The sequence below is a fragment of the Dromiciops gliroides genome, chromosome 2 (genome assembly GCF_019393635.1).
Source record: "Dromiciops gliroides isolate mDroGli1 chromosome 2, mDroGli1.pri, whole genome shotgun sequence".
Lineage (NCBI taxonomy): Eukaryota > Metazoa > Chordata > Mammalia > Microbiotheria > Microbiotheriidae > Dromiciops > Dromiciops gliroides.
The window spans coordinates 519,315,579-519,339,906 of record NC_057862.1 but is presented as its reverse complement, the minus strand read 5'-3'; the positions used below and the strand labels follow the sequence as shown (position 1 = coordinate 519,339,906).

At 38.2% G+C, this 24,328-nt stretch overlaps 1 protein-coding gene across 6 annotated transcripts in view; it reads left to right on the top strand.

The window, feature by feature from the left end:
• ANXA4 (annexin A4) overlaps positions 1 to 24,101 on the top strand; it is a 76,750-nt gene extending 52,649 nt beyond the window's left edge. For all 6 annotated transcript variants that reach the window (XM_043987700.1, XM_043987698.1, XM_043987702.1 and 3 more), the window contains 7 exons: positions 958 to 1,037; positions 1,408 to 1,464; positions 9,672 to 9,765; positions 12,793 to 12,888; positions 13,846 to 13,904; positions 14,463 to 14,585; positions 22,903 to 24,101. In XM_043987700.1, coding sequence (XP_043843635.1) covers positions 958 to 1,037; positions 1,408 to 1,464; positions 9,672 to 9,765; positions 12,793 to 12,888; positions 13,846 to 13,904; positions 14,463 to 14,585; positions 22,903 to 22,962 — 569 coding nt within the window. In that variant the 3' untranslated portion in view covers positions 22,963 to 24,101. The remainder of the gene's footprint in view (positions 1 to 957; positions 1,038 to 1,407; positions 1,465 to 9,671; positions 9,766 to 12,792; positions 12,889 to 13,845; positions 13,905 to 14,462; positions 14,586 to 22,902) is intronic.
• Positions 24,102 to 24,328: the final 227 nt, after the last annotated feature.

Sequence of the window (24,328 nt, the reverse complement as noted above, 5' to 3'; positions counted from 1 at the left end):
GGAGATAATGATACCATCTATTTCACAGGGTTATTGTGAAAATCAAATGAGATAGTATTTGTAAAATGCTTAGCATAGTGCCTGGCACATAGTAGGCACTATATAAATGGTACTTATTATTGTTATCATCATCATTATCAAGTATTGATATCATCAATGGACAAAGGAAAGTTGGGTAGAAATTACATTACAAATAACGGATTAATAAATTGAATTGAATTAAATTAGGGAATATGTTTTGAGGAAAGGATGATGAGTTCAGTTTTAGAAATAATGAATTTGAAATGCTGGCATAAACTGGTTTTATTTCTCATCTTTGTATCCCTAGCTCTCAGCAGAGTGCCTTGTATATAAAATCTGCTTTAAAAACAAACAAACAAAACACCAAAGGTTTGTTGAGTTGATTTCAAGAAAGCTTTCAGAACTTTTTGAGTAAGCCCAGCCAAAAACTGCATTAGGATTCTTGGAAATATCCTCTGGGAAGTGTCTCCTGCAATGCCCCTCAGTACAGCCTGTAAGAAAACTCTCTGGTGACTTAATTCTGTTGATTTACTCAACAGATAATGAGCTAGAGTCAGCACTGAAGCCAAAATGGTGAAAAAGTAATTCCCAGAATCAGATTCTCTGCGTGCCTATGTCATCCCCCATAGGAAGCTCCACAGGAGAATATAGACAATCTCCCCACCTTCTCAATAGGACCTGGGGGAATCCCCCACTCTCTTAGGCATTGAAACATCTTTTCATTTATACTCGAAACTAATGAATCAAGTTGATCTATATTACTTGGCCAAAAATGAATATTGTGGTTTTTTAAATTGTTATGATAATTAGGCTTTTTCAGAAGATAGGTTAGGCGTGGAGAAGATAGATATCCCTGGGATGGCAAAGGAACTGTTTCAGTAGTTGGTTTTCTTCATGTGTCTGGCATGTGGCTAATAATTTTTTTGTTTTTGGTAGAATATGGAAGAACTCTTGAAGATGACATTTGCTCTGATACTTCTTTCATGTTCCAAAGAGTCCTTGTGTCTCTTTCAGCAGTAAGTCAAATACTTTAAGGGTAAGGGATATGGGGCAGCTAGGTGGCGCAGTGGATAGAGCACCGGCCCTGGAGTCAGGAGGACCCGAGTTCAAATCCGGCCTCAGACATTTAACACACACTTACTAGCTGTGTGACCCTGGGCAAGTCACTTAACCCCAATTATCTCACTTAAAAAAAAAAAGGGTAAGGGATACAATTTTGGTTGGAGAAGATACATTTCTTTTAAGATACTTTCCCAAATGGGTGAACCACTACTATGATAAATGACCCTGAGAATCCAAGAGGACAGATTGGTATAAGATAATCCAGTTTTCAGGCTTTTGTGAAAATCTGCTTCAATGATAATAGTTGTTTCCTTTTGTTTTCAGGCTGGAAGAGATGAAGGAAATCATCTAGATGATGGCCTTCTGAAGCAAGATGCCCAGGTTGGTAACTCTCTACCTTTTTTCTATATGCCTTGTGGCATGAATGATTCTTTTGCTTGTTTTTTACCTGCTATAAAGTAGACAGAGGCAGTTTTTTTTCCAGTGTTTAGCATAGTGCTCGGCACATAATAAGGTCTTGATAAATGCTTATTAATCAGACTTCTGTTTCTGGGTCAAAGAGAAAGCGGCCGTGGTTACTCACAGGCCAGGCAGGCTGAGAAGCCCAATCACCTCCTGGGCCATGCTATAGCTCAGAACAGTGTGTCCTGGAAGCAGCAATACACTTTAAGAAGGACTTAAAGGGGGGGGGGGGGCCAGAGCCAAGATGGCGGAGAGAAGCCAAGAAGCTGCCTGAGTTTTTCCGTGTTTCCCTCAAAAACAACATTAAATCAAGTCTCTAAACAGATTCTGGAACTACAGAACCTACAAAAAGAGAGACACAGTCCTCCCACTTGAGATAATTAAGAAGAGTTCAGGAAAGGTCTGTCTCACCTGGGTGAAAGGAGAGGGAGGCTCAGCACTGCTTGGCTCATCTGGCAACTCGGCTCAGGTCGGCTCAGTGGGCTGCTTGACACTGCTGCAACTCTACACAGCTGAGAGCAGTAAGAAGCTTGCAACAGCTAAGAAACCTGTGCCCCAGGAACAGACTTCAGCTTTATAAGTTTAAAAATAGGCTACAACATGAGTAAGAAACAACAAAGGACCCTTACCATTAATAGCATCTATGGTGAAAGGGAAGACTAAAACTCAAATTCAGATGAGTTTGTCAAAATGCCTACAAGTGAAGAATCAAGTGAGAAGATGATCTTGTCTCAGGATCAAAAAGCCTTCTCTGAAGAGATCAAAAAGGCTTTTAAAAATCAAATGAGAGAGGTAGAAGAAAAAATGGAAAAAGAAATGAGAGAAATGAGAGTTACACTGCAAAAAGAAACACAAAAATTGACTGAGGAAAACAATTCCTTAAAAAATACAATTGGGGGCATCTAGGTGGCATAGTGGATAGAGCACCGGCCCTAGAGTCAGGAGGACCTGAGTTCAAATCTGGCCTCAGACACTTGACACTTACTAGCTCACTTAACCCCAATTGCCTCACCAAAAAAAAAAAATTTAATTTAATTAAAAAAAATACAATTGGCCAAATGGAAAAAGAGGTGCAAAAGCTTACTGAGGAAAATAAGGCCTTAAAAATTAAAATTGGGCAGATGGAAGCTAATAACTCCATGAGACACCAAGGATCTGTCAAGCAGAATCAAAAGACTGAAAAAATTGAAGAAAATGTGAAATACCTCATTGGAAAAACAACTGACATGGAAAACAGATCCAGGAGAGATAATCTGAGAATTATTGGACTACCTGAAAGCTATGATCAAGAAAAGAGTCTAGACACTATTCCAGGAAATTATCAAGGAGAACTTCCCTGAAATTGTAGAATCAGAGGATAAAATTATCATCGAAAGAATCTACCGATCACCTCCTGAAAGAGACCCCAAAAGGAACACTTCAAGGAATATTGTAGCCAAACTCCAGAATTACCAAGTGTAGGAGAAAATACTCCAAACAGCCAGAAAGAAACCATTTAAATATCGTGGAGTCACAGTCAGGATTGCACAGAACCTGGCAGCTTCAACATTAAAGGATCACAGGGCTTGGAATATGATATTCAGGACAGCAAAGGAGCTGGGATTGCAACCCATAATCAACTACCCAGCAAAACTGAGCATTCTCTTTCAGAGGAAAAGATGGACGTTTAATGAAATAGGGCACTTCCAAGACTTCCTGAGAAAAAGACTAGAACTGAACAGAAAATCTGATCTCCAAATACAAGACTCTAGAGAAATATAAAGAGGTAAACAAGTGGGGAAAAAAAAGGTTGTTCAATGACGTTAAACTGCATCCCTATGAGGGAGGATAATACTTTTAACTCTTGGGATCCTTATCTCTGTTAAGGTATTGTTATTAAATTGACTTTGATGTTATGATATAAAAAAATTTAAGGGGCAGAATAAAAGAAGACTAGGGGAAGGAGAAGAAGGGGGAGGTGGAATGGGGATAATTACATCATATGAAGAGGCACAACCTTACTCTCATCAGATTTGGTTCAGGGAGGGAATAAAATACACTCCTATTTGTACAAAGAAATTTAGCTTACTCTTTAAGGAAACAAAAGGGGAAGGGGGAAAGGGTGGTATTGATAGAAGGGAGGGCAGAAGCAGGGGAAAAAAGGGGCAAGAAAAAGAAGGGCAGCTGATAAAAGGGAGGGCAGATTGAGGGAGCCTGTGGTCAGAAGCAAAACACTGGTCAAGAGGAAAAGGGTGAAAGAAGGAAAAAAAAGAATACAAATAAAGGGGAAAAGAGGATGGAGAGAAATGAACAGTTAATAATCTTAACTATGAATGTGAATGGGATGAACTCTCCCATAAAACAGAAGTGAATAGCAGAGTGTATTAAAAATCAAAATCCTACAATATGTTGTTTACAAGAAACACATCTGAAGCAGAGAGATCCACACAGAGTAAAGGTAAAAGGTTGGAGAAAAATATATTATACTTCAGCTGATGTCAAAAAATCAGGGGCAGCCATCCTTAGACAAAGCAAAAGCAAAAATAGATCTAATTAAAAGAGATAAGGAAGGAAACTATATCTTCCTAAAAGGTATGATAGATAATGAAGTAATACCAATACTAAACATGTATGCACCAAGTGGATTGGCATCCAAATTCTTAGGGGAGAAGTTAAATGAAATACAAGAGGAAATAGACAGCAAAACTATACTAGTGGGGGATCTGAACCTTCCTCTCTCAGAATTAGATAAATCTAATCACAAAATAAATAAGAAAGAAGTTAAAGAGGTGAATAGAATATTAGAAAAGTTAGATATGATAGATATCTGGAGAAAACTGAATGGGGATAGAAAGGAATATACATTTTCTCAGAAGTACATAGCACATACTCAAAAATTGATCATGTATTAGGGCACAAAAACCTCATAGTCAAATGTAGAAAGGCAGAAATAGTAAATGCATCTTTCTCAGATCATGATGCAATAAAAATGACATGTAATAAAGAGCCATGGAAAGGTAAACTGAAAATTAATTGGAAACTAAACAATCTCATCTTAAAGAATCAATGGGTCAAACAACAAATCATAGAAATAATAACTTCATCCAAGAGAATGACAATAACAAGATGATGTACCAAAACCTATGGGATGCAGCCAAAGCAGTGCTTAAGGGAAATTTTATATCTCTAAATGCTCACATGAATAAAAAAGAGAAAGAGGAGATCAATGAATTTGGGCATGTAACTAAAAAAGCTAGAAAAAGAACAAATTAACCCCCCCCAACTAAATACTAAATTAGAAATCCTGAAAATCAAAGAAGAAATTAATAAAATTGAAAGCAAGAAAACTATAGAATTAATCAATAAAACTAAGAGATAGTTTTATGAAAAAACCAATAAAATAGATAAAACTTTGGTTAATTTGATTTAAAAAAGAAAGAAGATAAATGCTTATTAATTGATTGATGAGTAATTTTCACTTCACTGAGAAGCTGTGATGTGGGAAATTGCCTTCAGACTTAAAACAAGGAGGAAGGGAAAGGTATTTAAACTTCTAATTAACAGCTAGGGGGCATAATGGATAGAACTCTGGGTCTGGAGTCAGGAAGACCTGAGCCTCACATTCAAAGCTGGCCTCACTTATTAGCTGTGTGGCCCTGGGCAAGCCACTTAATTTCAATTTGCCTCAGTTTCCTCAACTGGGAAAAGGTAATAATAATAGCATCTACTTCCTAGATTGTTGTGCCTAGATTGTTGTGAGGATTTAGTGAGATAATACTTAATAAAGTTCTATTTGGGACAAATTGCCTCAGTTTGCCGAAATAATTCAAGGAGACCACCAAGTCAAGCAGAGGCAGATTTATTACATTCTCATGAGAATGGATGACCCCATACAAGGGATGAGGAGCACGCTAATGGGCTTATGAGTTGGGTTTTTATGGAAGTTTTTTTTGGGGGGGGTCCCCATCATGGACAGGGTAAGCTCACAATCTACCATCCAATCCTTTCTCACCCAGTATGCATGTTCACCTCGTGATCAGAGTATGGATATATGTTCTAAGAGCGAGGGGCAAGGGGAGGGGGGAAAGGGTGAAACCACTCCACCCGTGTAAGGAGGGAGCAAGGGGGAAGAAGGGAGTGATGATACCAGGCTTAGGAATGCAAGTATCTGGGTGGGGTCTGCATTAGCAGGAGAAAGCTTTTCCTGCCTAGTCATAGAACAAGGGGGGAGTATGAGGTGTGTTTTAGCAATGGCATAACTAACCCATAACAAGGACTGGGGGCTGGGTACTTTCCAGACCCCATCCTTAGAATCTGAACTGACTTAAGTCCACCTATCCCACACAGTGCTTAGTATAATGTTTGGCACTAAGTAGGTACTAATGCCTATTCCCTTTGCCTTCCCCCTGATTAAACAAATTTCTCAAATTTAAATGTAAATTTTTGCTGCTTCAAAGCAGCTAATATTTGTGCCTATTGGCACTGACCTCTAGCATTTAGTTAAATATTTATGAAAGGCAGTGAACAAATTACTTTTAATTGCTATATTTTCAAGCTAGAAAAGAATCTGGAGGTTTTAAATGCAATGTACAGTGGTGGTTCAAAGAGTTTGAGTGATTTCCCTCAGCATCAGAGGACAGAATTAGAACTACTATGTAGAAGTTAAAGGGAGACAAATTTTGGCTTATTATAAGGAAGAACTTGTTAAAGCATTTGATAGGGAATAAGGACTGGAACTGCGATGTCATTGGTATAGAGAATGTCTAGATAAGGAAATTCCTTCTCCCAAGGCAGGTTTGTACCTTCTCTACTGACTTTTGGTCTTAAGACAGTTGCCTAAGGCACTAAGTAAACTGTCTTGCCTAGTATTATGTGTCAAATGTAGGACTAGAACCCAGGTCTTCCTTCCTCTAAATCCCAGTTCACCATCTTCTTAAACTTTTTCCACTTGCTGCCCCTTTTTGTCCAAGAAATTTTTATGTGACCCCAGGTATACAGGTATATAAAATAGATATACGTAACCTTTTACTGTTGCCAAATTTTTCATGGCTCCCACATTCAGTTATGTGATCCCATGTGGGGTTTCAACCCACAGTTTAAGAAGCTAGGCTCTATACTACACTACCTCCAAAGCTGCTCCAAAATAGACTTGTGATGCTTTATAAGGCATTGAACGTCTCATTGGAAGTGTTCAGATGGAAGCTAGGGGACTGCCAACTTAATAGAAACTGTGTAAAGGGGATTCTTGCATCAGGCCATGAGTTGGAGTAGATGGCATTTTGGTTTTTTTTTGGGGGGGGGGCAGTGAGGGTTAAGTGACTTGCCCAGGGTCACACAGCTAGTAAGTGTCAAGTATCTGAGGCCAGATTTGAACTCAGGTTTTCCTGAATCTAGGGCTGGTGCTTCATCCACTGTGCCACCTAGCTGCCCAGGAGTAGAAGACTTCTAAAGTCTCTTAATTTTTAAAATTGTATTACTCTAGAATATGACTATGTTTATGAGCCTGTGTTTCAAAGGGAGTGAGAAGAATGCCTCTCTGGTTCTTCTAAGTCTCACCAGCATGAAAGCATAAATTGATCAGATTTGATCTGTGCCAGTGTAAGAGAGGGGTCAAACCCTTCTTTGCCCCTTGGAAAGAGTGCCACTGTCAAACTCTAAGAATCCTTTGGAGTTCTAAAATGTGACTTTTACTGATCAAAGAAGAAGCTAGATAGCTGAATATACAGAAAAGAGAAGAGAGAGAGAGAATAGAGCAACCACCCCTATTCCCAATAATGATACGAGTTGATGAAGAGTATAGTAAAGCCTCCTAAAATCAGTGATTGGTATTTCCATTGGATTAAAAGATAGTAAATTCCAAGTGTGGGCATAAATATTGAAGCTGTACTTCATTGCAATCTCTGGCAAATCTAATCTTTCAGAGTTTTAGTTAGTTTTTGTTTGCTTTTTTTTTTTTTTAGATCAGTGAGTTCAAAGATTTAAAATACTTTTAAGAATGTAAGCATATGTGCATACCCTTTGACCCAGCAATACCACTTTTGGGTCTTTTTCCCAAAGAAATCATGGAAAGGGGAAAGGGGCCCACATGTACAAAAATATTTATAGCTGCTCTTTATGTGGTGGCAAGGAATTGGAAGTTGAGGGGATGCCCATCAATTGGGGAATGGCTGGACAAGTTGTGGTATATGAATACAATGGAATACTATTGTGCTGTAAGAAACAATGAGCAGGAGGAGTTCAGAGAAAACTGGAGGGTCTTGCGTGGGCTGATGATGAGTGAGATGAGCAGAACCAGAAGAACATTGTACACAGTATCATCAACATTGAGTGTTGATCTACTGTGATGGACTATATTCTTCTCACCAATGCAATGGTACAGAAGAGTTCCAGGGAACTCATGATAGAAGAGGATCTCCAAATCCAGGGGGGAAAAAAAAAAAGAACTGTGGAGTATAGATGCTGATTGAACCATACTATTTCTTTTGTTTTTGGTGCTGATGTTTTTCTATTTTGAAGTTTTTCATCATTGCTCTGATTTTTCTCTTATAACATGACTAATGCAGAAATATGTTTAATGTTATTATGTGTGTGTGTGTGTATATATATATATATATATATATGTATATATATATATAAAACCTGTATCAGATTACCTGCTGTCTAGGGAAGGGGGGAGGGAGGAGAGGGAGGGAGAAAAATCTGAAATTGGAAAGCTTGTATAAACAAAAGTTGAGAACTATCTTTACATGTAATGGGAAAAAAATAAAATACTTTATTAATTAAAAAAAAGAATGTAAGCATATATGGGGCAGCTAGGTGGCACAGTAGATAAAGTACTGGCCCTGGATTCAGGAGGACCTGAGTTCAAATCTGGCCTCAGACACTTGACACTTACTAGCTGCGTGACCCTGGGCAAGTCACTTAACTCCCATTGCCCCACCGAAAAAAAAAAAAGGAATGTAAACATATAATAAATATTTGACATTATTCTTTGACTGCATCATTTGAAAGGAGTGTGATGTGATGGTTAGAGAACAAGCCTTGATGTTGGAAAGAACTGGGTTCAAATCCTACCTTTGAGACATTAACAAATGTGTGACAGTACTAAGTGACTTAACCTCTCAGTGCCCCCAGGCAATGTTCTAAGACAGAGGAACTACTGCCCTATGTGAATGGAGGTCATTTCTGCTCCCAAAAGATTCAACGTGGTTGAAATTACAGTTCAGGACACCTCCCTCCCCTGCCCCCAAAGAATCATCTAAGCAGCCCTCAATGGAAGGAGGGTGTTATTTTATAGAATGAAAATTGTGATGGCATTTTTTTGGTGAGGCAGTTGGGGTTAAGTGACTTGCCCAGGGTCACACAGCTAGTAAGTGTCAAGTGTCTGAGGTCGGATTTGAACTCAGGTCCTCCTGACTCCAGGGTCAGTGCTCTATCCACTGAACCACCTAGCTTCCCCATGATGGCATTTTAATGAGGATAACAAATGGCTGGAGAATCACACATAACTAAAGAGTTCATTAGACACTATCTTTGTCATTACCAATTGCCCCTTTTCATCAAATGTATCCTGGGTCATGGAGGCAATTAATGACTCAATCCATGAATACCGATTGCCTATCATGTGCCCGGTGCTGGAGGCTCAGGATCCAAAAGCAAAAAATGAAACAATCTCAAGGATATATATATATATGTCTATAGAGCATAAATAGATAATAAATACAAATTAATATAAGGTGGGGAGGTCACTAGCAACTGGGAGATCAGGAAAAGCTTCATGTAGAAGGGGATGCTTGAGTTGAGTCTTGAAGGAAGAGATGGATTCTTTGAGGCAGAAGTGAGGAGGAAGTACATTCCAGGTATATGGAATAACCAGTGCAAAGGTAGGTGGGAGTTGAAGTGCCAATGTGTGAGGAACAGAGAGAAGGCTGAGGGAGAGTTATATGAGGCTGGAAGGTGAAGTTGAGGCCAGTATGTGAAAGGCTTTAAATAGTAGAGCTTATATTTTATCTTACAGGCAATAAACAGTTCCCATTTTCCAAGTGCAGGGTTTCATCCCTATTTGGATTTTTGAAAATAGGTCAAGTAGCCCCAGGATCTTAGAACTAAAAGAATCTTACCCTTTCATGTGTTTTAACTCACATTAGGACCTGTATGAGGCCGGTGAGAAGAGATGGGGGACCGATGAGGTGAAATTCCTGGCCATTCTCTGTTCTCGAAACCGAAATCACCTACTTCATGGTAAAGCTCTTGGTTACATTTTTTAAAAATCAAATGATTTATTAAAAATTTAATCCTGTGCATCAACAAATTATTAAAATTGCTTTGTGACTATTTACATTTATATTTATTTCAACACCTACAGTGTACAGTGATCTTCAGTTACTCCCACTCCATGAGGATTCTTTGTTCATTCTCATTCTCTACTTACATGATTATAGTTAGTATATACTTTGTGCTTCTTACTGTGGTGGTTTTTTACTTTAGATTATTTCATAAAGTCTCTTCTAGGTTTCTCTATACTCCTGACACTTGTTGGTCTTAATACCATGATAGTATATTCCATTGCATTAATGTAGCATAATTCATTTAACCACTCCTTTGTGGTTGAACATTCTGGGGTTTTGTTTGTTTCTTTTTTGCAGCTACAAATAAGGATGCTATGAAAATCTTCAATCGGAAAACTCTTAAAAGGTTGTTTTAGATAAAATATTTTAGGCTATGTTCCTAATGATGGAATTATTGGGTCAAAGGGTATATACTTCTTTGGGTAACATTTACTGTATATTCCAGATTGTTTTCCAAAGTGATTCCATAAATTTTGAACTCTACCACCAGTGAATGAGTATACTTGTTCCTTCACAACTCTGACAGCACTGTTTTATCAGTCAGATGGGTGTGAGGTGACATGTCAAAGTTATTTTAATTTATCTCTTTGGTTACTAATAAGGATTGGCATTTTTCAAGAGTTTTTGGCTATATTTTCCATATGACTGTCCTGAAAGATGAATTCTGCTTTATATGTATTATTTATGAATTTTTCCTACTTTATTCAGTAGAGATAACAGTACTATACTGAATAGTTTCATGTCAAGGACATGTCTTGACATGGAAACTTTGGAATGACTATTACTATGTCTATACTATACACACATGGTACAGAAGAAAGAACATCACATTTAGAGTCAGACAAACTGGATTCTAATGTTAGTTCTGCTTACTTTACTACCTATATGACCTTAGACAATTCATTTAATATCCCCAGGCCTCAGTTTCCTCATCTATATTATAAGGGGGTTAGACTATGCACCCCCATGGACATGGAGATCTATATGCAGAAGTGACTCTAGGCTCTCAAACTATATCACTAGAGTACAAACTCTAGCAGACCCTGCCAATGCTTTCATCCTGGGGCCTTGGTGATGGACTGAATGTATGTTATATGGGCATCAGCCTTGCTATTATGGGGAGGCTCATCACCAGGCTGGCTGAATTCAGCAGTTCTGGATGCTGGCCACAGTAACTCTCAAAGATGGTCCATCAAGTTATAGGGAGGTTGCCATCTGCATTAGAGGCAAGAGCCACACCAATGAAGTTATGAAGCAGGAATATTACAGAAGGCAGCATGGCAACATGGAAACCGGTGTCTACCACTGACTAGTTAGGAGATCACAGGGGAAACACCTCACTCCTTAAAACTGCACAGCACTATCTACCTTGTATTGTATGTAGCAAGAATCAATCAGAAGAATGACCTATTTATTATTAATCATTAGCAGCATGAATAATGTATTCAGAGCCTCTTCGGTGTGTGTGTTTCTAGGTAACAATCTTTATAGTCAAATCTCTAACTTAATATCAATAATCTCAAGGGTTAGTATTCTAATTCAGTTATTTTAAAAATATTCTTTAATATACAGGAAGGAAACTATAAATGTTAGTGGTTCTTCTTGAATAGTACTTAAAGCATTGAAAGTAATTGAGGTAGCTTCTTTAGGGAGTCTACTGATGAGATGAACAGGTTGATAATTGTAAATGTGTATTTTTCAGTCTCTCATTCAACTGACTTGTGCAGATTCCTGTCTGATTTTTGCAGTCTGCCTTTGAGTTCTTGGTAGGAAATGTGCTATGTTATCACAAAAGAATGACTGTAATCATTGTTTTCCTATTCTGAGAGGCAAAAGAAATGTAATGAGATATTTTATCTTTCACTTATGTCATTTCAGACATTAGCCTGTGGCAAACTTTAGAAACATAACTCCATGGCCTTCCAATTATGCTCATGGGAAACATTAAACATTACGTGTAATAAGTTTGGTAAACCACACACACACAAACTAAAAAAATCGAATAGGAGCAATCCATTTTGAAGTGTCACATTATCCCACACACTTGAATCCTATCAACAGATAATTACTGCTGCAAAAAAATATGTATGGGCCTATCAACTTTGAGGTTGTGAGTTCTCGTTTGTTCCCTAGTGCGTTTTCTCAAAACCATAAATCTCCCCCTGGTGGTGATGTCCCAGGAATGCCTTTAAAAGGAGTGTCTTTTGGAAGCAACTGTGGCAGGCTCCATAAGCCTGGCGAATGGGGAGTCAGGGAACTTGCTGAGCTTGAGGGCTAGGAAGCAGATGCTGGGAGAAGCATTTGGAAAGTCGAACATAACCATTTGTTTCCAAGTTCTTGATGTGGCTGGATCCAGAGGGAGGAGAGAGGCACCAGTAGGAACACACTAGTGACAGCTGGATACACTTGGAAAATAATTGGGAAAAATCTAATTATGTCTTGGTCTATTAAAAAGAGTTGAAAGAAACAGCCAGTTCTTATTGAAAGACTAATTAGCGAAGGGACTGAATGGCTTCAGTTCTGACTTGCTTAGAGAAAAAATGAAGCCAGAAGTTAATGCCCAAGCCAGGAATTCAAGCACATACAGATTTAGCTGACCAAGGAAGCAGTGAGCCAGCAAACCAAACACCTACTCAGTGGCAAAATGTTTCCTTCTTCTAAAGGACTTGAGATTCATTAGTATAGCTTCCTGTCTTTTAAAAAAAAAGTACTCATTCTCATGTTTTTCATTACTATTTTTTAAATGTAAACTCATTCCCCCCCTTATTATCGAGCAATTATTTTTCTCCCTCCTAGATTCCCACTTCCTGAAACAAAATAAACCTTTTTTTTTTAACAAACAGTTAAACAAAATAAATCCCCACATCAGCCATGTACAAAAATGTGTCTCATTGTTAATGTTGTTTGTTCCCTAATATAGTGTTTGATGAATACAAGAAGATTTCAAAAAAGGATATTGAGCAAAGCATTAAATCTGAGACATCGGGTAGCTTTGAAGATGCTTTACTGGCAATAGGTGAGAATTGACTTCTTAAGACACCACTAAAGGAGAAAAAATAATGACTGATCTTTTCCTGTCCTTTTCCATATTATTGGTGGTTTTTGTGGTGTGGAAATATATGTTTCTTTCTTCTTTAGAGGTCGTTTAAACCACCACTAGTTCCCATCCAGATTTTAAACAAGGAGATTTTTTTTTTCTTTTTAGCCTCTGATTATTTTTCTAAGTATTACCTAGCTTATAATAATCATCTGTTGACTTGGTTTCTGTCTGCACCTTTTTATTATGTCAAGAATCATAAGATCCTAGAACTAGAAATGAAAGGGACCTCAGAGGCCATCTAACTTAACTTTATCATCTTACAGATGAGCAAACTGGGGCCTAGGAAGGCTAAGTGATTTGCTTTAGGCCATATAGGGTAGTAGCAGTGAGAGGCAGGACTGAACTTAGTTCTTCTGACTCCGGAGCCACTATTCTTTCCACTGTGCCACTAATAAGATTCACTGAGGGCAATTTTTCCCCCTGGACATTTTTATATTAAATATGTTATTGTTGCTTTTAAAGAAAAACATTCCTCTATTTCCTAATTTCCCCCCCAAAAAAGACCCATCCTTTCTAACAATGAAGTATAATTACACAAGACAAACTAATGCATTGACTGTATCTAATAACAGATTCCTCATTCCACACCTGTATTCCCCAACTTATTTACCAAGAAGAAGGCCTCTCCCTGAGAAGTACATTAACTAACCTGTCCCATTGACCTATTCATCCCTAAAGAAGATTGTATGGTTAAAGTTTCTCTTTTAAGGAGATCAAAGGATGCTGCTTTATAGCAACATTTTGTCCTAGGGAACATTTTTTTATCTTCACAAACCTTAAAGTGCTATATAAATGTCAGTTATTATTATCATTAGTGTTATTTTAACTGTTTTATCCACAATCTCTTCCTATTGCCTTTTTTTTTCTCCACAGTAAAATGCATGAGGAATAAATCTGCATATTTTGCTGAAAGGCTCTACAAATCAATGAAGGTAATGAATCAGTCAACAAATGGTTTTTAAGAACCTACTATGTGTCAGGTAGGCATCCAGGTAGTGCAGTGGAATCAGGAAGATTCAGCTTCATGAATTTAAATCCAGCCTCAGTCCAGTATTCATATCCTGCCTTTACATAGGTAGCCTTTCCTGAGCCCTGTATGACCCTGGGCAAGTCCCTTAACCCTGTTTGCCTCAATTTCCTCATCTGAAAAATGAGCTAAAGAAGGAAATGGCAAACCACTCCAGTGTGTCTACCAAGAGTAGGACACCACTGAACATATAAACATGTGTCAGGTACTATGCTAGCCACTGGAAGATACAAAGACAAGAATGAAATAGATGCTGCCCTGAAAGAGGTTTCATTTTACATACAAATGCAGAATATATAGTTTGTTAAAATCACCGTTTGGGGGCATGTTTTCATATAAAATACAGTCCCTGGTTAATGAATTAAAGAGGAAGTTTGGTGTTCTCATTACTCCAGTATGCATCAGTAACCATCATTCCTAGTTTGGCTATGATTTTGAATTTTGCTGCCTTTGTCTTTCTTAGGGTTTAGGTACTGATGACGACACCCTCATCAGAGTCATGGTTTCCCGTTCAGAGATTGACATGTTGGACATAAGGGAGCAATTCAAGAGGCTCTATGGGAAGTCTCTATATTCTTTCATCAAGGTAAGTCAGTAAGAGTAAAGACTGATAGAAGATAAGTTTCTAACCCAAACCAACATCTTATTCCCATGTTTTTGAATCATAAATTCAGAAACTTGAAACGGAAGGAACCTCAGAGGTCATCTAGTTCAAACTCATACCTGCACAGGTATCTCTTTGAAAACATTTCTGGGGGCAGCTAGATGGCGCAGTGGATAGAGCACCGGCCCTGGAGTCAGGAGTACCTGAGTTCAAATCCGGCCTCAGACACTTAACACTTACTAATTGTGTGACCCTGGGCAAGTCACTTAACCCCAATTGCCTCACTAAAAACAAACAAAAAACAACAACAAAAAAAGAAAACATTTCTGTTTGAAGACCTGCTAGGAAGGCAGTTCATTGTTAGGAAACTGTTCATCACATCTCTTGCAGTTTACATTCATTGATCCTAGGTCTTCCCTCTGGGGCCAAGCAGAACAAGTGTAATTCCTCTTAGCCATGGTAGCCTTTCAGGTTTTTGAAAGTATTTCATAGGGGCAGCTAGGTGGCACAGTGGATAAAGCACTGGCCCTGGATTCAGGAGGACCTGAGTTCAAATGTGACCTCAGACACTTGACACTTACTAGCTGTGTGACCCTGGTCAAGTCACTTAACCCTCATTGCCCTGCCCCCCCCCCAAAAAAAAAGTATTTCATGTTCCCCACCAAATTTTCTCTTCAGAATAATTAGCCAAAGTTCTTTCAACTGATCCTCATTTTGCATGGTCTCCAATCCATCATTTTGTATCCCTTCTTTGGACATATTTCAACTTGTCAGTGCTTCTTATTATCTCCAATTTATCAGAGTAGATATTGATATCTTGTCTGTCCATAGTTATTTGCTTTTTGTCTCCCCCATCAGACTGTGAGCTCCTTAAGAACAGGGACTGCCTTTTGCCATTCTTGGTGTCCCTTAGCTTTGTGCCTGGAATATAGTAGGTGGTTAATAAATGCTTATTGACTGACTCATAAATTGTGGTGCCTAGAAATTTCAGATGTGGTCTGACTAGGACTGGCAGGGTACAGCAGGATTATCACTTCTATCTGCAAAGAGGAATTATCAGGAATTTCTCATTCCTTTCCTTTCCCCCTGATTCTTAAGACTTGGCAAGGTTAGAAGCTGAAGGTGGAGGAGTTCACAGGATGTTTGGCTTGTGCATAATGATTGTTGTGTGTACGAAGGTGGAGTAAAATTTATACTTTAGTGTCTTTGGAGGAGGGGAAAGTGGGATGGCATAAATTATGGCCCATAATAAATACTGTCAATTTTTGAAGACTGAAAATCTGATTGGTTATTTCTTCTTTGAAGATAAAGGCATTAGAATAAATAGCAAAGTGAATTAGGCAAAGAACATTGGAAGATATAATACTGACGCCTTACATAATTAGTCTTTTCTAGCTATAACCTTATGGGAAAGAGGGAAGGAGGAGGGGGAGCTAAAAGGTAGCAAAGGATATGGAATAGCTTTTTAGTCATATTGGATCCTTATCGTCCACCTGGTCACCTACCTGAAAAGCAGTGTTGGCGTCAGAGGACCTAGATTGAAATCTTGGTTCTGCTACCTCTGTAGCCTTGGGAAAATAATTTAACTTCACTGCGTTTCAGTTCCCTCATCTGAAAAATTGAGGATACTGAACTAGGTGGTCTCTAAAGTCCCTTGCAGCTCTAAATCCTTTTATCCTGAGGATCTGAGAAGCCAAAGTGTCTAAAGATGAGCCCTTCAATGCCACATATTGCTGGGGCCTTAGATTCAGGTTAAGGCTGATGACTCAGGTGATTTCACTAGGCCTTCAGGGTACAATTGGCAATTTGGAGAAGCAGCAGGATGGGGGAGGGAGGGGTTAAGCCTAGCTCTTTGTGGAGACAGTAAACTTGCATGTCATTCTTACAGCTCTTTCTGTGCAACCAGTGAAGTAGATTTCTTGACTTATTTATTCAGGTAGAAAATCTCTTTTAGTAAGATTTTTTTTGTTTTTGTTTTTGTTTTTTGTATGGGGCAATGAGGGTTAAGTGACTTGCCCAGGGTCACACAGCTAGTGTCAAGTGTTGGAGGCCGGAATCGAACTCAGGTCCTCCTGACTCCAGGGCCCGTGCTCTATGCACTGTGCCACCTAGCTGCCCCAAACCTTTCATTCTTAAAAGCATCTTACTAGGGGCAGCTAGGTGGCGCAGTGGATAAAGCACCAGCCCTGGAATCACGAGTACCTGAGTTCAAATCCGGCCTCAGATACTTACTAGCTGTGTGACCCTGGGCAAGTCATTTAACCTCAATTGCCTCACCAAAAAAAAAAAAAAGAATGAAAAGTTTCAATTCTGAGGTTAAATCTTATATCCATCAAGTTGGCAGAGATGACAAAAGATGGAAATAGTGTTAGGGAGCTGTAGAGTTAGAGAAACAGTAATATAATGTATATAGTTGTGAATTGCTCAAACTATTCTGGAAAATAATTTGGATTTATGATTTATTAAAAAGTTATCAGGGCAGCTAGGTGGCGTAGTGGATAGAGCACTGGCCCTGGATTCAGGAGGACCCGAGTTCAAATCCGACCTCAGACACTTAACATGTACTAGCTGTGTGACCCTGGGCAAGTCATTTAACCCCAAATGCCTCACTTAAAAAAAAAAAAAGCTATCAAATACCCATACTTTGTTAACACAGAGAACCCACTGCAAGAGATAGACTCTAAGGAAGTCAGAGAAAGAAAGGTTCTATCTACAGTAAAATATTCATTGCAGTGCTTTTTTTTTTGGTAGCAAAAAAACCAAAGTAGATGCAAAAGAGAAACAAAGTAGATGCTCATCAATTGGAGAATGTTTAAACAAATTGTGGTACATGAATGTAATGGAATATTATTGTGCCATAAGAAACAGTGAGTATGAAGAATTCAGAGAAGCCTGGGAATATGTAAACAAACTAAGGCAGTAAGTAAAACCAAGCAAAACAACACACACAGTGACTCACTCAAATACTCAAACAGCCAGATCTGTGATCTCTTTGATTTGGAAGCTCCTTCCAACAGTGTAGATCTCAAGCCATCCTGTCCATCCTGTGTGACTCTTGCCTATGTCCTCACATAAGTTCACCACAGAGGATCCATCCAATGGGATAGAGTCCTTCCCTCCTTTATCCAGACATCTCAAAGGGACTTGTGGAGTGTTCTGGTTATCTAGCTGTCATCCTTCTTCCTTACCATGTGGTCAGCTCATCTTCTCTGCCCACCATAAAATCCTTTAATGAGAAGTATTAGCAATGTAAATTAATTATCCCAACAGAGGAGACAAAGAGAATTCAGAAAATACCTTGGTCAACAAACATCTGACTTCCTTGACAAATGGAGAGAGGTAGTAACCAAAAGTGACACCAAGTTTGTGAAACTGTATAATCTTGTAATGTAGATAGAAATGGCAATAGAGAGAGCACAGTGACTACCACTAGGGGTGTGCTGGAGCCAGCTCTTACTGGCTCTCTAGAGACAAGTGTTAAATTCTCATTGTGAGCCTTTACAACAAACTTCAAACTAGGGCTTTATTTGTTGTTTTGTTGATTGCCCAACCTTCAGAAAATGTTGAAGAAAATGTTAATAATGCAGGTTAAGCTGCAGAGGGCCAGCTGTTAAACATTTACCAGCATATCTCCAACTTATAACAGTGTTATTGGAAAGGACAAAAACTCCACAACTTAGGTCTGTATAATTATAATGACCAAAATAGGTCCTGAAGAAGAAATAAGAAAAGGCACCTCCCTCTACTCTTTGTACACATGAGGTCCTATGGTAGATGTAGAATCCTGAATGTACTGAAAGATTTGGTTGATTGTATTGGTTAGTTTTGCTGAATTGCCTTTTAAAAAATTCTTTATGATAAGGGGATGGCACACTGGGGAAGGAACGGAAGAAGGATATATTGAGAAATGGTGATCCATATCAAGATATAGAATTGCATCTTAAGAGATCATCAAATTCAACCTCTTCCTTTATAGAGTAGGAAATTGAAATTTTATACAGTATCCCATCTTTCATTTAGAAACACAGCTGAGGCCTAGAGATAGCTTACTTCCTGGTCATCTCACTTTGCCCAGAGAAGGAAAGTAACAAACCCAAGGTCATTTCAAGTAGTAGGTCTAGGATTTGAACATAGTCAGGGCCTACTGACTCTTAAATCCCAGGCTCTTTCCATCACAGTATGAGGACAATGTGACATTTTAATTGAGATAATAGTTTTCTGAGTAATAATTTTATTAATAATGCTAGCTTATTATTAATAAAAGGGATGATCACTTGGTCTTTTTGGACAAAAGGGGATTCTTTTTTTGGGGGGGGGTGGGCAATGGGGGTTAAGTGACTTGCCCAGGGTTACACAGCTAGTAAGTGTCAAGTGTCTGAGGCCGGATTTGAACTCAGGTCCTCCTGAATCCAGGACCAGTGCTTTATCTACTGCGCCACCTAGCCACCCCTACCAAAGGAGATTCTTGAGCATTGGGCTCACAGTTTATATACCCTTGGAAGAGTAGGTGTTCCTGAGGGTGGCAATCAACTCTTATTGTTTAACAATTAATAAGGGGGCAGCTAGGTGGCACAGTGGATAAAGGATTGGCCCTGGATTCAGGAGGCCTTGAGTTCAAATTCGGCCTCAGACACTTGACACATACTAGCTATGTGACTCTGGGCAAGTCATTTAACCCCCATTGCCCCGCAAAAAACAAACAAAAAAACAATTAATGAGAGGAGGACTTATTCTAATGAAGGGATGGGGACCTTTGATTATGTCACTCTTACTCCTAGACCTATCCTTCTATTCCCTTGGGGAATTTAGACAAAGGCTCTTATATCCCTCCACAGGACTGAGTAAAACACAATGGACCAGAGTTTCAATTTAGGTTAAATTTCTTGTAAGGGCAGATGGGGTAGCAATACCTACATTGTGGAGATTGTTAATCCTATCTGTCATTAGTCCTGTCCTTTAGAGGCTGAGTCTTGAAATGAAAACTTTAGAAAAAGGGGGAAAACTCTGGATCTCCCCAAATTATTGGTTATTAATAATCATTTCTCTCAAAAGAAAGATATTTTCTTAAAGACACATTCAAAGAGACTAGAACAAGTTAGAATGAATACTTTTCTTGGTCCGTACCTATAACAATCCTCCTTGTACAGACAATCTCCAAACTCATAAACAGGGTGTGTTCCAAAGGCTGATATAGAAATTGTCCATTTGCCACCTGGAATACATCTTCCCATAGAAACAACATCATACAATATTTGTTTGGGGAGATATGATTCAATTTCCAGTTGCATGCTGGATATCTCCTGGATGTCCAAAAGAGAATTCATTTTGTTTCTTCCTAAATTCAGACTTCCTCTAAACTTCCCTATTTCTTGTAAAATAACTACTATCCTTCTAGTCACCCAGATTTGCAGCCTCAGAAGTCCCTCAGTTTAGGCAGGTAGGTGGCACAGCACTGGAAGTGAGTTTAAATGTAGCCTCAGATACTTCTAGCTGTGTGAGCCTGGAAAAGTCACTTAACCTATGTGCCTCACAGTTTCCTCATCTATAAAATAGCACCTACTTTCCAGAGTTGTTATGAGGATCAAATGAGAAAATAATTGTAAAACACTTAGCATAGCATCTGACACATAGAAAACATTATATATATATTTTTTATGTTAGCTATTATTATTATAGTTTTATGTTCCAAATTCTATCCCTCCTTTCTGCCTCCTTCTCCCCCTTCCCTGTGGTAAGCAATCAGATATAGATTATACGCGTGCAATTATGTAAAACATAATGACATATTAGTCATTTTGTATAAGAAAACTCAAATAAAAGTAAAAAATGAAAGAAATAAGGAAAGAAAGTGAAAAATAGCAGGCCTCAGTCTGTGTTCAACCAATATCAGTTCTTTCTTTGGAGGTGGACAGTATGCTTCATCATTAGTCCTTTGAGATTGTCTTGGATCATTATTTTGCTGAGAACAGCTGTCATTCACAGTTCTTCATCAAACAATATTGCTGTCACTGTGCACAACATTCTCCTGGTTCTGTTCACTTCACTATATATCAGTTCATATAAGTCTTTCCAGGCCTTTCTGAAATCATCCTACTTGTCATTTCTTATAACGCAACAATAATCCATCACAATCATATGCCACAGTTTGTTTAATCATTCCCAATTGATGGGCATTCCTTTGATTTCCAATCCTTAGCCACCACAAAAAGAGTTACTAAAAATATTTTTGTACAAATAGGTCTTTTTCTATTTTGGGGGATGTCTTTGGGATTTAAAACTAACAGTGGTATTGCTAGATCAAAGGGTATATGCACAGTTTTATAGCCCTTTGGGCAGAGTTCCAAATTGCTCTCCAGAATGGTTGGATCAGTTCACAACTCCACCAACAGTGGATTAGTGTCCCAATTTTCCCACATGCCCTCCAACATCCAACAGTTTCCTTTTTTGTTATATTTGCCACTCTGATATGTGTGAGATGGTAGCTCAGAGTTGTTTTAATTTGCATTTCTCTGATTAATAGTGATTTAGAGTACTTTTTCATATGACTATTTGTCTGAAAACTGCCTGTTCATGTCTTTTGACCATTTATCAATTGGGGACTCATTTATATTTTTATAAATCTAACTCAGTTCTCTATATACTTGTTGCAAAAAATCTTTCCCAGTTTAATGCTTTCCTTACAATTTTGGTTGCATTGGTCTTGTTTTTGCAAAAGGTTTTTAATTTTATATGATCATAATTATCTAGTTCACATTTTGTAATGTTTTCTATATCTTCTTTGGTTCTAAATTCTTCCCTTCTCCATAAATCTGACAGATAAACTATTCCATAAACTATTCATTTGCTTATGGTATCACCCTTTATGTGTAAATCATGTACACATTTTGACCTTATTGTCATATACAGTGAGATGTTGGTCTATACCTAGTTTCTGCCATATTGTTTTCCAGTTTTCCCAGCAGTTTTTGTCAAATGAGTTTTTGTTCCAAAAGTTTAGATGTTTGGGTTTATCATATACTAGATTACTATATTCATTTACTATAGTGTAATTCATAGCTATTCTATTCCACTGGTCCACCACTCTGTTTCTTAGCTAGTACCAAATTGTTTTGATAATTACCACTTTGTAGTACAGTTTGAGATCTGGCACTGTTAGACTACCTTCTTTTGCATTTTTTCATTGATTCCCTTGATATCCTTGAGGTTTTTGTTCTTCTAGATGAATTTTGTTATTATTTTTTCTAGCTCTATAAAATATTTTTTGATAATTTTATTGGTATGGCACTAAATAAATAGATGAATTTAGGCAAGATTGTCATTTTTATTATATTGACTCAGCCTTCCCATGATCAATTCATATTTTTCCAACTGTTTAGATCTAACTTTGTATGAAAAGTGTTTTATAGTTCTGTTCATATAGTTGGCAGGTAGATTCCCAAGTATTTCATATTGTCCACAGTTACTTTAAATAGAATTTCTTTTTATCTGTTGTTCCTGAACTTTGTTGGTAATATATAGAAATGCTAGTGGGTGTATTTTGTATCTTGCAACTTTGCTAAAGTTGTTAGTAATTTAAAGTATCTTTTGAGTTGATTCTCTAAGATTTTCTAAGTTTAATGTCATATCATCTGCAAAGAGTGATAGTTTGGTTTCCTCATTGCCTATTCTAATTCCTTTTATTGTTAGTATTATTATATTGGAAAGATGAATGGTTTTTGTGTCAGAAATACTTGGGATAAATTTCAAGTCTGTCACTGTCTGTGAGATCCTGGGCCAGTCACATAGCCTTCCTAAGAGCTGTTTTCTCATCTACAAAATTAGATTGGCTTAAAAAGCTCTGAGGTTCCTTTCAGTTCTAAATAGATGATCATCTTTTGTTCTTACATTCCTTGACTCTCTGTTCCCCTTCCCATGTCAACAGGAACATCCATTTCCAAGTATTTGCCAAGTCTTAATTCTATCTTTGTATCTCTTGCATTTCTTTCATTCTCCACTCTTTCAACTACCACCCCTCTCTCCATGGACTATTCTAAAAGCCTCAAATTGGTCTTTATGTCTCCATATTCATTACCTTCTCCCTTAAAACCACCACTTACTCTGGGATGGAGAAGCAGTGGGGAGAATTTATGGGGAACAATGGTCCAAGAGGAATAATAATAAGAAAATCCCAATCAGAAGGTAGTGAAGAGGGAAGAGGAGTTTCTGGTAGCTGCTATATGTAAGCCTCATATTTAAGTCAGGAACAGTCTAAATACTTCTAGGAGATACATTTTTCTGACTATGCTATTATTTCTTCCAGGATGACACATCAGGAGACTACAGGAAAGTTCTGCTCATACTTTGTGGAGGAGATGACTAATAATCGGTCTACACCAGATTGAAATGAATCAAGAATCCAAGATTTGAGCTGGTTTTATAATTATTTGGCTTCATTTTTCTATAAGGCTGTTTAGAATTCGCTTAAAATGCTTATTGTCAATTAAAAACATTGTAGTTACCTTTTAATATGAATTATCGGCTATTGCTCAGTGTTTTTGATGCATTTAGAGCTAGATCTTATTTTGAAGTTTATTAACTCAGAAGAAAATTTTCAAAAGATTTTTTCTCAATGCTTTTTCTAGAGAAATGAGAATTTAATATTTTATTTTAAAATGTTTTATTGATGACTTTTTTGTTTTTTACATCACCATTCAATATTGTTTGAAATCATTCTGCGGGTGGTGGTGGTCCATGTAGAAGAAGAGTGGGGGCTTGACACCTGCAACTTCATATCAGCTCCCACTCACTACCCCTCAGTCCTATCCCTAAACCCTATTGCTTTGCCTGAGGGTTAAAGCTATCACATAACTAGAGCAAGACATTAAATGTCCACACTTCAGCTCCTGTTTTTATGGTAGAGTTGGATCTAGCGATAACAGATCTGACGGCCAGGCATGGTGGCATCTACCTATCTATAATCCCTGATACTAAGGTAGGCTGAGGCTGAGCTGGGAAGTTCTGAGCTGTGGTAGAGCTTAAGCTGATTAGGTATCTCCACTAAGTCTGGCACCAATATGGAAGGTAGGAAGAGGTCCTTCTGACCAGCCCAGGTCAGAAACACCAAGTCAAAGCTTTCCTGCCAATTAGCAGTGGGGCTGAGCCCATGAATGGCCTTTGCACTTCCAACCTGGGTGAGATAGGAAAGGATAAATTAAAACAAAAACAAGATCCAAGCTATTGTGTTTGGTTTCAGAAGCTCAGTTTCAAATGTATTTAGTATGGAAAACTTTCAATCCAGCAATGACAGCATCACAAATAAAAATCATTTGCCTCTAGATTAAAAAAAAAAAAAGCTGATTGTTTCTGAGGATACTCTAAATAACCCAAATTCTGAGTGTGCTTCTGTCTATCACTTCATTCTGGAATTAGAAACAAATGACTAATGTTCTGAAGGATGATGGTTATTGCTTGATACCTTGCCTGATTCAACAAGAAATGAAGATGTTTTGCAAATGTCAACCTCAGCATAACTCGTGATTTCTTTTTTCTGAGACATAGAGACTTGGGGGCAGTGGTGACACAGGGGACTAACAACAGGTACAGACTACCACTTTTCCCCGTGAGGGTTGGGGAGGAAAGTGAGCCAGGGAGACTGCCACCACACTAATGGAACCATGGGATGGTAGTACCATAGCAGACCACAAAGTGCAACAAAGGGACCACAGTCTATTGGGAAAGAGGCATGC